Below are 16032 nucleotides of genomic sequence, written 5' to 3'. Positions count from 1 at the left end.
CTGTGCGTTCACTCCGTCGTACAAGTAAGTATTCATTACAGAATTCTTTTTTCATTCTTTTAACAGAAACGAATATAGATCAAATATAAAATAATAAAAGCGGAGGAGGATGTTTAGAAATACTGTTGTATTACTATCGACTCGCTAAAATTATTAAGAAAAGGTATTAGCGTCTACGTAGGTCCTCCACCTTGCAATTAATGCATACAACTTTTATTTCGCATAGAAATCTACAGTCTAGCAATAAATCTCAAATATCTGTCAAAGATCTATCTCCAAAATCTACAGTCTAGCAATAAATCTCCAATATCTGTCAAAGATCTATCTCCAAAATCTACAGTCTAGCAATAAATCTCCAATATCTGTCAAAGATCTATCTCCAAAATAAAGTTGATACAGCTGATACAAAGTGTTCAACAGATTCTCGTACTATTTTGGATCCGACTAAAACACCGCTGACAATACATTAACAAAAATCCAATCACCGTAGCCGTTCATCTTCCGCGTGTTCAAATAATTTAAAGTATACCAACCGTGATCACGTTGATTCCGCAAAAGTGTTCTGTAGATTATCCTATCGTATTTGGGTCGACGAACCAGCACAGCTGACGCTCCCGGAAGTGATGATGGACTTGTTGCACGTGCCTCTGTCCCGAGGTCATCCACTTCCGGTTCCACGAGCGGTGTTCGTTCTCGAAAACAGAAATTTCGAGAGCGAGCTGTTCGGAGCGAACACTATTCGAACGTTAGAGTCTCCGTCGATCGTTTTTCGGGCGACTTGCTCGTTCGAATGGTTAATTGCAAGTCACCACCGCCGGCCTGTTCTACTACAGCGCCAATCGGCCGGCAGCCGCCATTGTGGTTCTGGTTTTCGATCGATTGTACCGACTGCGTCGACAGTGTACGGCGACTGCAGTTTCGCGGCTTGTCCAGAGGAAAGCAGTCCCTGTTTCGAATCGGTTTCCTGCAAAGTGTACTCTCTTCCGTTGCCACTTCGACATTCGATCTGCGGCTGCAATGATCGAGAAAGGTATCACTCTGCTTCTGATTTTTTGCTGAAAAAACTATCGGACCCTCTGCATTGAGATTTCTCATACATATTCATCGGTATCTCAAGCGCCCGTGTGATTTTTTTCAAGTCGAAATAATCAAAACTACACGTGCCGCATAATTTTGTATAGATTATCCTCTGAAAAACATGGCCCGACGGTTGGCATGATTCGAAACAAAAAAATTAAGTTGGAAATTAATTAATCGGTATAGATATGGTTAAGGTCCGGACCAGAAGAAATGAAAAATCTTGATTGTTTACAAAACGGCGGCATACTGATTTGAAATATTTTCGACCTGCAGCACGATGGGAAAAATCAGACAAAATTGAGGTAGTCTCAAGTTTTTGGTCCCTGTGATAAAAGGGTGTGTACTGAAGATATTCTTGAAATTTCGAGGCAATCATTTGATGCTTCCGAAATTTTTCGGTATTTTCGGTTGGTCCCCCAAAAATAGAAAAATTAGCAGTTTCTCTTTGTTACGCAGCAGGCTAGGGATTTTTTGTCGAATCGATGAAAATGAAGCTTCTCGTCGCAACAGTATCGCGAAGCACCCTGCCAAAATGCATTCGCATAATTTTGTATAGATTATCCTTTGAAAAACATGGTCCGACGGTTGCCAAGATTCGAAACAAAAAAATTAAGTTGTTCATTAATCGGTATGGATATGGTTAAGGTCCGGACCAGAAGAAATGAAAAATCTTGATTGTTTACAAAACGACGGCATACTGATTTTAAATATTTTCGACCTGCAGCACGATGGGAAAAATCAGACAAAATTGAGGTAGTCTCAAGTTTTTGGTCCCTGTGATAAAAGGGTGTGTACTGAAGATATTTTTGAAATTTCGAGGCAATCATTTGATGCTTCCGAAATTTTTCGGTATTTTCGGTTGGTCCCCCAAAAATAGAAAAATTAGCAGTTTCTCTTTGTTACGCAGCAGGCTAGGGATTTTTTGTCGAATCGATGAAAATGAAGCTTCTCGTCGCAACAGTATCGCGAAGCACCCTGCCAAAATGCATTCGCATAATTTTGTATAGATTATCCTTTGAAAAACATGGTCCGACGGTTGCCAAGATTCGAAACAAAAAAATTAAGTTGTTCATTAATCGGTATAGATATGGTTAAGGTCCGGACCAGAAGAAATGAAAAATCTTGATTGTTTACAAAACGACGGCATACTGATTTTAAATATTTTCGACCTGCAGCACGATAGGAAAAATCAGACAAAATTGAGGTAGTCTCAAGTTTTTGGTCCCTGTGATAAAAGGGTGTGTACTGAAGATATTTTTGAAATTTCGAGGCAATCATTTGATGCTTCCGAAATTTTTCGGTATTTTCGGTTGGTCCCCCAAAAATAGAAAAATTAGCAGTTTCTCTTTGTTACGCAGCAGGCTAGGGATTTTTTGTCGGATCGATGAAAATGAAGCTTCTCGCCGCAACAGTATCGCGAAGCACCCTGCCGAAATGCATTCGTCCCAAAAAAAAGTGACTTGTCAGCGGTCCACATAATACTCCAATTCCTCGATCCATTTACCGGAAAAATTCTTGAAAGAGTCTCCGGGCAGACTCCCTCGGTCCACATCAATTTCCCGAGCCACCATATTCGGGCTCTGCTCACCATCCCCCTACTCGATTCGCCTAATCCCTTTCCCTCTATCATCGGACCACCCAATTCTGACCGGTGTCGAGCGAAACGACTTCTTCTGGTAACGTTCCCACGCCTAACTTGAGCCCATCCATCAGAGCGAACAGCTTTTCGAGAAACAGGAGACCTTGTCTGTTGGCACTTTCTCGAAAAATATTTTTTCCCCGTTCTGACACAATCTGCGAGCCATAATCGCGAGGAAACGTCGATCCTCTCACGCTCTGCCGCCATTTTCGCCGGTTCTAACAAATCGCGGTGGTTGCAGAGTAGATGTTTAATTCTTCTGGTAATTGCCAGTGTTTTCTACGATTTTTATGAATACTATAGTAGGTAGGCTTCGCGTTTGTCAAGTGTGGATTAATTTATAGTTGCTCAAGAAAGTGGGGAAATTTTGTTTAGTACAAACTGGAAGTAACTGGTTGGCTACTAGATATTGTAAAATAAGGGAATCGCGTTTAGTATTGCACAGTAACAGGCCCAGTGATTGGACACGATCGTCTCGTTGCTATGCGGTTTTTTATTTCAACAAAGACGAAAGATAATATTGCGAAGGTGATGCAGAACGTGGCAGTTTCTTCTCGGTATCACGTTTGCAAACAGTATCTTTGTTTGCTGAACTTCGTGCATTCATCATTTATTCATTCGTTTTTTCCGAGAGACGCGTCCACTATTACCGAGCGCGTCACCTCCACGAAGTATCGAGTTAATAGTTATGCAAATACAAAGTGTTAAAAGTGGTTCAGGCTGCGTCACGTCTGTAAAACAGCGGATTTTCCACGATGGAAAACTCGGCGCGGCGGGAGCGAGCTTCGTTGCTCCCGCGATGGAAATTTTGCAGGTTGCGGCGATCAATAATTCACGAACGAGTTTCCCAAAAATCCTAAATGCTCCGCGGAAAGAAATGCACGGCAGTATGCGAAGGAATTTTCCGGAATTGTTTGCATATTTCCTGGCGGACGCGGCGCGTTTATTGATAAACGATATCTCGACTGTTGTGGACCACTTAAACAAAATTTTGCATTCTCTTCGGCAGAGACAACTCATTTTATCCCCCTTTGAAACACTATTACTCTATCGAATCGTACTTGGATCGTTCGAAAATTCGATTCTGTGTTGATCCGGATTTTAATTATCAGTTGCACGGTTTTTGTGGAGCCTTGGCGATTCGAATTTTTCTTATGGGTTTTACTGGCTTAGTATGACTTCGTTCTCGGTCCCCAGCAGTCCCTGAACCTCACCTTTGCACACCGTAGACTTTCTAATTTCCTATCCTCTTTTCTTCTCTCCCTCTCTCTCTCTCTCTCTCTCTCTGTCGTTGAATCGTATTTGAATTTCATGTTCCATAAGATTTATGCTCGTTGCGGCAACGTTAATCTTCCCTGCTTTTTTCTAATACGTGCGAATTTAATTTTATAGCCGCCCATGAAATATTAGATGGTCGTCAAGTAGCAAAAGACTGCAGGACCCGATGCATTTGCAAGGCGGAAAATTAGAAAAAATATGGTAATACGGCCAACCTAATAAAATTCGATATACCTTCGTTCTACTATCAATGCACCAGTCGCGCGGGGCAAATAAAATTTCAAGATACATGTCTCTCTTTGCGCCGGTCTATAAAACCACAACTTTGCATAAAGTGTCGCGTTTTATTGCCTTCCAGCAAAAAAATTGACCACTTTTAGAATTTTATTATTGCCAACTGTTTTGCAACGTAGTCTGTCGAGACTGAGTGCCGTAGACTAATTTTCGCCGTGTGTAGCTTACTATGAATAACGTTAATTCACGTTCCCGGAATAGAGGAGGATTCGCTTTGTACGCGTGAGAAAAGGTGGAAAAGAAACTTGAAGAGTGCGAGAAAAATTAATTCTTTTTTCATCAAAGGAACCCGCTCGACGCAATCAGTGCTATGGATTAATTTTTATGGGACATCTTCAACTTTTCCTAATTATACAGAAAGGAATATACTTTTCCTCGAAGGGCAGTCGACTAACTCCATCCGGCGTAAATACTAACGATCTCTACGAAAATTTGTATACTATATTGAAAGATGCCCGAATACGCGAAAGAAAGATTTGTGGGTCCATCTCGCATAGTTTTGCCATAATAAATTCCCAAAAGATGGTCTTACTGAGATGGGATTGGAAAGAAGCTCTGAACAAAAATTGAATTGATTTTGCTCGGTTAATTTCTATGGGACTTTCCATTGACGTAAGGAAGTGGGGGGAGGGCATGAGGGGACCTTGACCGTGGTGAAAACACTCTAATTGGACCTTGTGCGAGTTGTTTCCGTGACGGATGACTGTTTTGACAGCGATCGAAGCGATCCCACTCGGTTTTGGAAAGGCGATCCGCTCGGAGACAATGTCGCGCAACGTCACGCACAGAGTCCAGCCGGCCGTTCATGGAAAACCGACCAGATTCGCCTTTTCGACCCTGAAGGTGAACCTGTCGCGCGTATAAGAACGGGCCCCGGGGCCCGGGCCCCTCGCATTTTCGTCCGTTTTGTCGATCGGTACGTCGCGGCGCTCAGGCGAGCCTAACTCGCCTAACTCGCCTATAAAACCGATCGTCGCGCCACCCTCTCCTCTCTCTCTCTCTCTATCTCTGTCATCTGTCCAAGTCGTGGATCGCAGAATTTCCCATTTCCCGGCGTGTTCTCGTCGATCAGTGTCGTCACAACTCGTTCAGTGGGTGATCGAAACGGTATTTGTTGTGCCGAGCTCGCTTTTGGCATCGCGAGTGACGCCTGGGAGGATCGAGGGATCGTCATGTCGATCATTGAACGTGAGTAGATGGTTGCTTGCTTCTCTTCTTTCTTTTGTTTCGTTTTTTTTTTGCACCACCATGGTGTCTGTTCTTTATTTCTAGCGACACTGTACATACTTGCACGACAGCGTTTTCTTGATATAATAATTCATGCTTTATCTTGCAACAACGGCCTTTGTAATTGAAATAATTTATTGACCCTTTGCACTCGAGTGGTGACTCTGAAGCACCACTAGAAATTATTATGGCATTATTTCAAAGAAATTACGAAAAATATTAGAAAATGTTTGTTGCATTACAAAATTTCTATTTAATAGATTACTAAACATTTAAATGTTATATGTAGTAATCGGATCAGTTTCGTATGAATAGAATGAGAATATTCTAAGACGGAAGAGAAATTTAGTTTTAGAATGAAAATAGCGCCGAGTGCAAAGGGTTAAATATCTCCTGCGGTGAAGTATGAAAAAATTATCACAGGACAGTTATAAATTCTTCTTATGTTTAATATTCTTCTTATATTAAACAACGAGACGCACGAGATTAATTTCATTTTCTTTGCGCGGTATTTGCAAAATCGTGATCGTCACACGGTGGTAGCGAACCTATCATGGTACTTCAAGATATGGTTTAAAAATGTGGTATGAACAAATTATTTTAAATATTAATGTAGAAAATACAGTCATTTAGGACACGTGTACATATCTGTGTTCAACCTCGATTTATTTTAGCGATCCGTGGGAACGATAAACGTACAGAAGTACGAACAATAAAACGCGAATTAATAACAAATTGAAGGTCGAGGCTAAAAGTGAAAGTAAAAACGAAACGACGCGAAGCAATTTCGTTCGGTCGTCCCATCAGCGTGTCCATTCTGTAGCAAAAAGCCTGAACACTTTTTAATACTGTTATTTCCTGACAGTCGCTGCTATAAAAACCCGTATTATAAATTGTAGTACTAATTGCACCGATTATGTCTTGTCCAGCGAAGTAATTCTGCAAACTACTCTTTTTTTCTCTCTCTAGACAGCAACAAGTTGACACTTCCGCAAAAACAAATCATCCAATGCAATCATGTCACCGACTTGACTGACATAACAACATATCATTTATTACACCATAATATATCAGCATAATAATTATTGCATTACGCAATCTGACAGAACGTTCCTCCGCTAATCGAGGCGTAAAATTATTATAAATATTCCCAAACATTGTCACGACGATTAACGAACAAATTTTATAACGTAAACGATGAAATCTCGTATGATACGATCAATACAGCCAGACTATAATTTGTGAAAAATTTAGTATACAAACTGTAAGACTGAACCTCGCCAGTTGAGGTAGAAATATGATGAAAAATAATTCCAAGCAGTTGTTGTAGAAATGATGGAGCCCCGTACGAATTTATTCCGGCATAAAGATCGATCGCGAATTTCCAGATCGAGGATATCAAGATCAACGATAAGACACTCGACTTTCGCAAGAAATCCTCCAGTGTGTTTCCTGGATTTAACGTTCTCGAAGTGAGCGTCGATTCAGCGACTCGGGCCACTTGACTAATTAACCGTTCGTGTTACACCGTTTGTTCCTTCTTCCGCGACCAGATGGAACCATAAATTCCGTCCCAGCTACACCGTGGAATCCTTATTGCGCTATCCGTACGAATTACAAAAATGTCGACAAGGAAAATTGGTTTCCCTGCGGTATCAATTCCCATTAGAACGTGCACACGGACACTCCCATTAACATTCGAAAAAAATAGATTTTACTTGCAAAAGCAACGAGACCGAATATCCTTTTACACGATTTTCATTCGAGGGATTCAATAATTTTCCATAGAGACGTCTGCGTAATTCCGATAATTATAAAGCAGGAAATCTGAAACCAGTCGTTCGACGTTAATCACTTTTCTAGAATTCGACCACTTGAGTTTCATTTTTTGAAGCTAGAAGTTTACTAGGCCAAGGATAGAAGAAATTTTGATAAAATTGCCCATGGTTACAATCGCTCAGAAAATGCTAGATAGAAATATAAAACGTAATAAATATACTAGTAACTCTCGGCTTATTTAATTTTTATTGTACCATAAATACACACACTTAACACGTTGACCGCCATGTCACCCATGTGTGGGTGACGGAATTATTTGTCCAGGTTTTAAACTGGATTTCTACGTTGATATATTCATTGTACCAAATTCGATTGGGGTCTGTAAAATGCAAGAAAGTTGGAGGACTACTGGATATCATACATTTAATTTTTGTCAATTTTTATTTCATCAAATAACTTACTTTGTTTCTATGGAATTTTTCAGGTTTCTCGTGTGGCGTTTCAAAGTGTTGATATGAACATGCTTTTTCTCCAGAGCACTCTATTTAATCTCTGACAATCGCAAGGTTCCATAAACGTTATTTTTACAGAAAGACAGTGGTATTATCTTGACATAAGCGGGGCAATTTGCATGAATTAGTCAGGCGACCAACGTGCTCACCAACAAGGGCGTACACGTACAAACTCGAAGAACACGGCGCTAATTAATTTCACAAATACGTTTCTCCGTCCTCTTTTTCTGGTCGCGAGGGGCATCGTCGCGTTTCTAGCTCGTCGCGACGAGGATGAACGATTACGAGAACGATGGCTCGATTAGGATTGCGCGAACGAGAAGCAAGAAACAGCGAAAGAAGTTTAGGGAGATTAAGGAAGCACGCGCTGCATGTAAATCGCGAATCTCCTCCGAGGTCTCTGCCTGGTTTTTCTGTGTCGCGTCAATCGGAAATTGAAATCGCCGATTTGAAAGTGTAATCGACGATTATGACGCTTGTCGGCTGCCATAATCGACGTCGGGGTCGGGATTACACCGGCTTTTTACGCTCGGCAACATGATACGGTGTGTCCGACAGGAAATCTACTGGGTGTGTCCCTACGTAGGGCGAAGTTAAAGTTTAGTCGCTTTGAAGAAAAAAACCCTTTCGGCGATCACACATTTCTTTCAGCGAATCTTTCCGTTCGATTTATTTATTGTATTAACTCGTTCGCGTGACCATAGAATGTTTACCATTAAATTTTTACTATTGGATTTCTTCGATTTGTTTTTTATCCATTCACGAACAGTGAATAAATAGCAATGGTTTTTCAAAATGAATGAAAGGTCAAAAGCTTGATTACGCAACGCTTTGACACACACTGGCAGCTAATCGGTTACGAAAAGTCGTGGCGGGAAATTCAAAAATTGAAAGTCGCCAAATGTTGCTCTAGAGATTGGAATTTTTTCACTGGAACGGGATTAATTTTAATATCGTTCTGGAAGATATTAGAAGAGAAGACGTCCCTCTAGGTCGTTCTTTTTCCCAGGCCGGTTTTCCTCTCTCTCTCTCTCTCTCTCTCCGGCGAATTAAACCGTGATCAACAATAACGTAATTATCAACGTCAACTTTCTTATCCTACTCCCTCGGCGGAAATTCTTTTTTTTTTCTTCTCCCCGGGGGTACTGCAGAGGAAAAACTCGATAACGAACCGGGAGTCTCTCTCTCCCGCGAGCTGTGCGCGTTCTTCCAGGATGATAATGCTCGGTAATTTATCTGGCAAACATTTCACGTCCCTTTCTCCGTCGTCGCCTGCGAAATCAAGTTCCTCTCTTATCTTAAAGCCCAATCAAAGTCACAACGCAACGAGTCCCGTTCTCTCCGTAGTCGCGAGAGTTTAGAATGAAGCTTCTCGCCTCTCCTTTGTTCCCTGTTCTCTCTTTCTCTCTCTCTCTGTCTCTCTTTCTCGCTTTATTCTTCGTCCCTTCGCCGGTTTTCTCTTCTCTTCTTTTTTTCTTTGCCCCTCGCGTCGCCTTCTCATCGCCTTTTCTTCTCGACCATTGTAAGTCCCACGCCTTTTATTCCCCCCATTTTTTTACCCCTTTTCACTGTGCGCTCTCCTTTCCGTTTCGAGGTCCGAAACGAGGTGCCCGGGTCATTTCTGAAATTACACCGGTCTCAATTAACACGCCGGCGTAATTAACGCGCCGAGCTGACGCGGAGAACTTCGAGCGGACGCCCTCTTTCGATGGACGATCCGGATCCGACTCCTGTTAAGTGTTATCGCGAACTATAATATAAGAGAAAATGCAACTCTCGCCTCCTTTGCGAACGATTAAAACGATTTATCAAAAGAATGTTACGCGCTCCCTGTGAATTACTTAAACTATTTAGGAGTAACTTTGAATAGCAAAATGTGTGAAATTAATTAGACTATGTTTACGTGAACAGCGAGCTTGTGAACGTATAAACTCACATACGACAGTGGTGGCGAAAATGCGTTAAGATTCTTCCCGAAACAAGACACGACGGTGTATCACGTGAACACGCCCGACAAAATGGCGGCACTATAGATCTCGCGGTCCAGCAGAAACGATCTTCATCCCCGAGAAACATCGTTCTTCCTCAAAGCTCGGTAGATTCCCTTGTCCAACTTGCCGGTGCTTTATCTCAGCTGGTCGACCCATTACGGGGCGACCTAATTACCCAATTGCCAAATTTAAACGACTATTCTGCCAGCCCTCTGACAACCTCCCGTACCCCATCCGTGTCCTGAAACGTTGTTCCACCCATTTTCTTTTCGCCTCTTTCAAGGTGGGACGATCGAATAATTTTTCGAAAATTTTCTTTCCAGGCGCGGGAGGGTATAAAAGGGGTAAAATAGGGGTGTGGAATATGGTGAAACTGGTGCAGGTGCAAAATAGTGGTAAAAGGGGAATGAACGAAGGGAAAAAGTAGCATAACAGACGGTTCAAACAGGGATAACGTTGTGGCGAAAGGGAGGGGTAAAATAGATATAAAATAGGGGTAAAAGTAGGGGTAAAAAAGGGGAATAAACGAAGAGAGAAAGAAGTGTAACAGAGGGTTCAAAAGGGGATAACGTTGTGGCGAAGGGGAGGGGTAAAATAGATGTAAAATAGGGGTAACGAGGGGGGTAAAGAGAGGTAAAATAGGGGAGAAAAGGGGGTGAAAGAGGGGTGAAAAGGGGTTACAGGGACTTGTACAGTCGTTTGGTCGACTTCCAGTTGTCCGCGGAGCCAGCGATCGATGGCGGACCGAGAAAGCTTCGCGTTCCTGGCAGAACCTTGTTCCAACGATCGTTAGTCCGCGCCCTGTAAACAGAGGACACGTAATGATTATTATTATAGGGGGGGAGGGCGGAAACGAAGCAGGGGGGTCGAGACGGTTACGAAACCGGTGCCCCGTATCCGACTATATTCCGTATGGAAAACTGCATCAGAAAGACGACGTTGCGTAACGAGGGGATTTCTCGAGACTTTTTCTGCGAGAAATGGTTAATTTTAGAAACAGATAGGCTTTATTGACAAATTGAACGTATTCTCTCCGACAAGATGGCCTTCCCGTCCTTCCTCTCCAGGGGTTCGATCAGGGTTAATCACTAAGCAGATTTTACAGCGGATTTTATGGATCTATGACAGGAATGAGTAGATCTAATGTGAACCAGAATTTAAAAGTACTGTTGTATTATTACAACGTTTATTCTACACAAAAATCCACAGTCTACTAATCACCAAGTATTGTATTTAATTAGGATAGTGATTTCATCTTCGCTGTCTCTAGTTTACCGATCTGCCAATCGGAAAGTTCAAATATGCGAGAAAAATTTATACTAAACTGATCGCCCCACGGTCTTGAAAGCATCGATTCTAAAACACCCACGAGAATTTAATTAAAATATCGTATTTAATTCTGAAAATGATTTTATCTTCACTATCTCCAGTTTACCGATCTGGCGATCGGAAGATTGCAGTATGCGAGAAAAATTTATACTGAATTGATTGCCCCATGGTCTTGAAAGCACCGATTCTAAAACGCCCAAGAGAACTCGATTAAAATATCGAATTTAATTCTGAAAATGATTTTATCTCCGCTATCTCCAGTTTACCGATCTGGCGATCGGAAGGTTGCAGTATGCGAGAAAAATTTATACTGAATTGATTGCCCCATGGTCTTGAAAGCACCGATTCTAAAACACGCAAGAGAATTCAATTAAAATATCGAATTTAATTCTGAAAATGATTTTATCTTCGCTATCTCCAGTTTACCGATCTGGCGATCGGAAGGTTGCAGTATCCGAGAAAAATTTATACTGAATTGATTGCCCCATGGTCTTGAAAGCACCGATTCTAAAACGCCCAAGAGAATTCAATTAAAATGTCGAATTTAATTCTGAAAATGATTTTATCTTCGACATCTCCAGTTTACCGATCTGGCGATCGGAAAATTGCAGTATGCGAGAAAAATTTGCACTGTGCTGATTGCCCCACGGTCTTGAAAGCACCGATTCTAAAACACGCAAGAGAATTCAATTAAAATATCGTATTTAATTCTGAAAATGATTTTATCTTCGACATCTCCAGTTTACCGATCTGGCGATCGAAAAATTGCAGTATGCGAGAAAAATTTGCACTGTGCTGATTGCCCCACGGTCTTGAAAGCACCGATTCTAAAACACGCAAGAGAATTCAATTAAAATATCGTATTTAATTCTGAAAATGATTTTATCTTCGCTATCTCCAGTTTACCGATCTGGCGATCGAAAGGTTGCAGAATGCGAGAAAAATGTATACTGAATTGATCGCCCCATGGTCTTGAAAGCACCGATTCTAAAACGCCCAAGAGAATTCAATTAAAATGTCGAATTTAATTCTGAAAATGATTTTATCTTCGCTATCTCCAGTTTACCGATCTGGCGATCGAAAGGTTGCAGAATGCGAGAAAAATTTATACTGAATTGATCGCCCCATGGTCTTGAAAGCACCGATTCTAAAACGCCCAAGAGAATTCAATTAAAATGTCGAATTTAATTCTGAAAATGATTTTATCTTCGCTATCTCCAGTTTACCGATCTGGCGATCGAAAGGTTGCAGAATGCGAGAAAAATTTATACTGAATTGATCGCCCCATGGTCTTGAAAGCACCGATTCTAAAACGCCCAAGAGAATTCGATTAAAATGTCGAATTTAATTCTGAAAATGATTTTATCTTCGCTATCTCCAGTTTACCGATCTGCCGACCGGAAGGATGGTCTTGGAAGCACCGATTATAGAGCATCCGAGAGAACTCGATTAAAATGCAGCAATTCGTTGGTCGAGCAAGCCGAACAGGTGTTAGTAGTCTCGTCGAGAGGCGTCATTGCGTGCGCGAGGATAACGAGCTGCGTACACTGTTTACGCAATGAGCGAATGAAAGTCAAATGACGTTCCGCGCAGGGGAGTAGTTAGTTGGTTGCTTTCGTCCAAGATCTCGTTTCGCGATTAATAAAGTGGAAGGCTTCACGCTTTCACCGGCCGTTTTCCTATCTCTCTGTCTCGCGGCATCGAGATTGCCCTGTCGAACCGCATTAGTTTTTGCTCGGACACATTGACAGTCTATCTGACAGTCCTTCTCCGTCATCTTGATTAGTCCAGTCTAATTCAATTTTACTTCCATAAATCAGTAAAATGAGCTCGTTAACTTCACATCGACAAAGAGAAGACTGGCAGTAACAGAGACCGCACACTTCCGAACTAGATTTCTAAACTTGTTCTCGCAGTTCGTTCTGCTAACTTATAGTATGTCGTAATATTACGTCACGGACAGGCAACCACGACTCGCACGGAAAGACGTAACATTGCGTCAGCGGCCGGGAACGTATCGCGGAGAACGAAGAAGAAACGATTTTTCCAATTTTAAAATACAAGGCTCTCTCTATTCGCTTTGACAGAATCGTAAACAATGATTTTTATCTTTCGCCTTTGCTCCCGGCTGAAAATCTTGCTGAAAATGCAGCGCCGTTTTCCGCATTGTATATTTTCTGTTCAGGAAAGATGTTTTCACGTGTTTGCACTCGAGTGCCGACTTCGAGGCGGCAATAAACATTGCTGTGTCATTATCCAAAATATTTTTTACATTATTAAATTTGTTTGTATTGAACTCGTTGAACCACGGTGATAAAGGCAAAACTATTGCAGTGCCACTGAATATCAATTTAAAAATGCTGAAATTAACTAGATTACAGTGTAAGGTGTGGGATATTCTTCGTCAAGTAACTTAACATTGTTTGTTAATGTTGTTGTTCACATTGTTATTAGTAGACGGCGAATATTCGATGCAGAATAAAAATTGTAAGACACAGCTACGTGTATTTCTTTCCCTAATTTATTGAGTTGAAAATAATGCCACAGCAGTTTCATATTTTTTTTTAATGTTCTTATTGTTTCTGGTTCGATCTACTCATTTTTCATTACGAGCAATGCCGAGCCGTGCTACGAATAAAATCTTGTGTGAAACGCATAAAATTCGCGTGGCAGTCAACGTGTTAATAAATTATTAAACGTTCGAGTATTGTACAAGTCAATCACATCGGTTTCATACGCAGGTGAACAAAATCATTGAAAATATTCTAGGTCCGAAGAAATGTTTGGTAACATTTAAAGTTAACATTTTGACCGCCAAACTAGAAACCTCAAGAACTCCGTAAAATCAAAGTAAGTTAAATTTAATGAAATAAAAATCGATAAAAATTAAATGTAGTCCTGCTTGGACTTTCTTGAATTTCACAGATCCTAATCAAATTCGGTACAACGAATATATAGACGTAAAAATTCATTTTAAAACCTGGCCAAATAATTTCGTCACCCACACATGGGTGCGACGTTAAAGGTTCAATAACAACTGCTCGTCAATTGAAATCATGTCTACTGCCCGAAAACCGATTCTCTCTGTCACTGTGAACGACATTACCGACCATGATCTCTACACCATCGTTTCTGAGGAAGCTTCTCTCGACGAGGAATGAATAATTCGCATCAATCTCGTTAAGCCCGTTTCGCGATTCCGTTTGGAGTCGTCGCGAGAAAGCAGCGACACAGTCGTGTCAGCGATGGAATAGAGAGAGAGAGAGAGAAGGAGAGTACGTCAGTCGTTGTCCCGGGAATAATTCAACAAAGGACGCCTGTTGCGACGTCGAACAGCTCGAATGTCATCGAGCGGCGATTCACCGGGAACGATCGCATCGAGGAACGCGCATCGGCCGTGTTGGCACGCGTTGCATCCGCGGCTGCAACGCCTAAAGATTGCACCGATGCCCTGGAGCAGCTCGATCCAGCCCGTTGCACCCTTTTTCCTACGACAGGAATCTTTCTCTTTTTCTTTGTCTCTCTCTCTCTCTCTCTCTCTCTCTCTCTCTCTCTCTCTCTCTCTCTCTCTCTCTCTCTCTCTCGCTCTTGGTCGATTGCCAATTGTGACGCGGCGGGTCGATGCGCCCTCGTAACAGCTCGACAACATATTTTCACCGGCAAAGTTAATCCCGCACGGTCCCGCCCTTATCGTAAACGCTAATTGCACCGACGGCCGCCTGAAATCCTCTGCCAGCCGAAATACACTCGCTGTTTATCTCGATTTTTTACGGGCTCGTACTTAACCGGCGATCTGCCCAACGATTCACCTAATTACCGTCGTTCTTTCCGAGCTGGACGCTTAGGATCGACTTTGTAGATTCTGCATTTTTATTCGTATCCATTGCACTGCGGACCTTCCGCGCATTTATAGCTCGCTGTAGTAATTCCAACAGTTCTTTTATGCCGAATATCTAAAAAACGTGCTTATCTAAAGCTAAACGTGAATATCGAAAAAGTTGTGCTCAAACTGTTGTGTTCAAATTTCAACCTATTGACAAAAGTATGCATAGCAGGAATGTATGTTTGTGATAACTGTCGGATCTTTTCGAACCAAGCCGCTCGCATTAGAAGAGAATTATTAACACATTCGTTTCACTTCCGATGCATCTTCTAACTGATCGAAGAAACTTTTCCCATGTACAATTGGTCAGAATTAATCGCAATTTAACGGTTCAAGTATTATGTGTACGTCTAATTTGTGTGACATTGCGTCGGAAGAAGACATTTTTGCTGCCCGAGATTCGTTCGCAAAGGTGTTCGGAAAATCCGCAAAATCAAACAGTTTGAAAAATAAATCCAACCGTGAATTCTCTTCCGAGCCGATAAAATGGACGTCTTGTCTTCGAATTTTTAAGTTGTTGAAAAAATGTAAGCTGCGAATTTGATTTGATTTAGCGTGGACTGTGTATGTATGAATGTGTATACGTATGTATACTGTAATTTGTCTCAGCGCAGCAGAAATAGATCTCGACTGAGATCTGAAATGCTTAACACCAGGTTCACGGGACCCGTCAAAATGGCGGATTCCAGTATTTTTAATTTAAAATTATTATGATTCTAAGGATGCGTACATGAGAAATTATCCAGCAAATTTATTTCTTTGAGTATATATTGTTTGAAAAGTATTGCTAAAAATGTGGGTAGCAGCTTCTTGTTATTTTTATAAAGTAATGCAAAATGGTCACTTTTAGTGCTCCGTAGACCTAGTGTTAAATAAAGAGAGAAAAAAATGGACGTCTTGGCGAATGTTGGGCAAGGTCGACGCCCTGTTTTCGAGCATCGGGATCGCTGCAGATTTATTCACGCGTCAACGAGATCGGCCGCGTCCATCGCGCGCAGTTTCGAAATCGCTGCGGTGACT

General features: G+C 41.6%; 2 protein-coding genes across 4 annotated transcripts in view; one reads left to right on the top strand and one right to left on the bottom strand.

Moving 5' to 3' along the window:
* LOC143356121 (alpha-tocopherol transfer protein) overlaps nucleotides 1–821 on the bottom strand; it is a 28933-nt gene extending 28112 nt beyond the window's left edge. Inside the window, exon 1 of the mRNA XM_076791554.1 lies at nucleotides 534–821. The gene's annotated coding sequence lies outside the window, so the exon portion shown is untranslated. The remainder of the gene's footprint in view (nucleotides 1–533) is intronic.
* Nucleotides 1–16032, top strand: part of LOC143356124 (alpha-tocopherol transfer protein-like) — a 30232-nt gene that overhangs the window by 601 nt on the left and 13599 nt on the right. Inside the window, exon 1 of one of the 3 annotated variants that reach the window (XM_076791560.1) lies at nucleotides 905–1030. The exons of 1 other annotated variant lie outside the window; for it this stretch is intronic. In XM_076791560.1, coding sequence (XP_076647675.1) covers nucleotides 1018–1030 — 13 coding nt within the window. In that variant the 5' untranslated portion in view covers nucleotides 905–1017. Of the gene's footprint in view, nucleotides 1–904; nucleotides 1031–5342; nucleotides 5480–16032 lie in introns of those variants that run through there. One more of the 3 variants, XM_076791558.1, reaches the window with a different exon arrangement.

The sequence above is a fragment of the Halictus rubicundus genome, chromosome 8 (assembly GCF_050948215.1).
Source record: "Halictus rubicundus isolate RS-2024b chromosome 8, iyHalRubi1_principal, whole genome shotgun sequence".
Taxonomy (NCBI): domain Eukaryota; kingdom Metazoa; phylum Arthropoda; class Insecta; order Hymenoptera; family Halictidae; genus Halictus; species Halictus rubicundus.
Note: the sequence above shows the minus strand (reverse complement) of the source record. Positions and strands in the feature narration are given on the sequence as shown.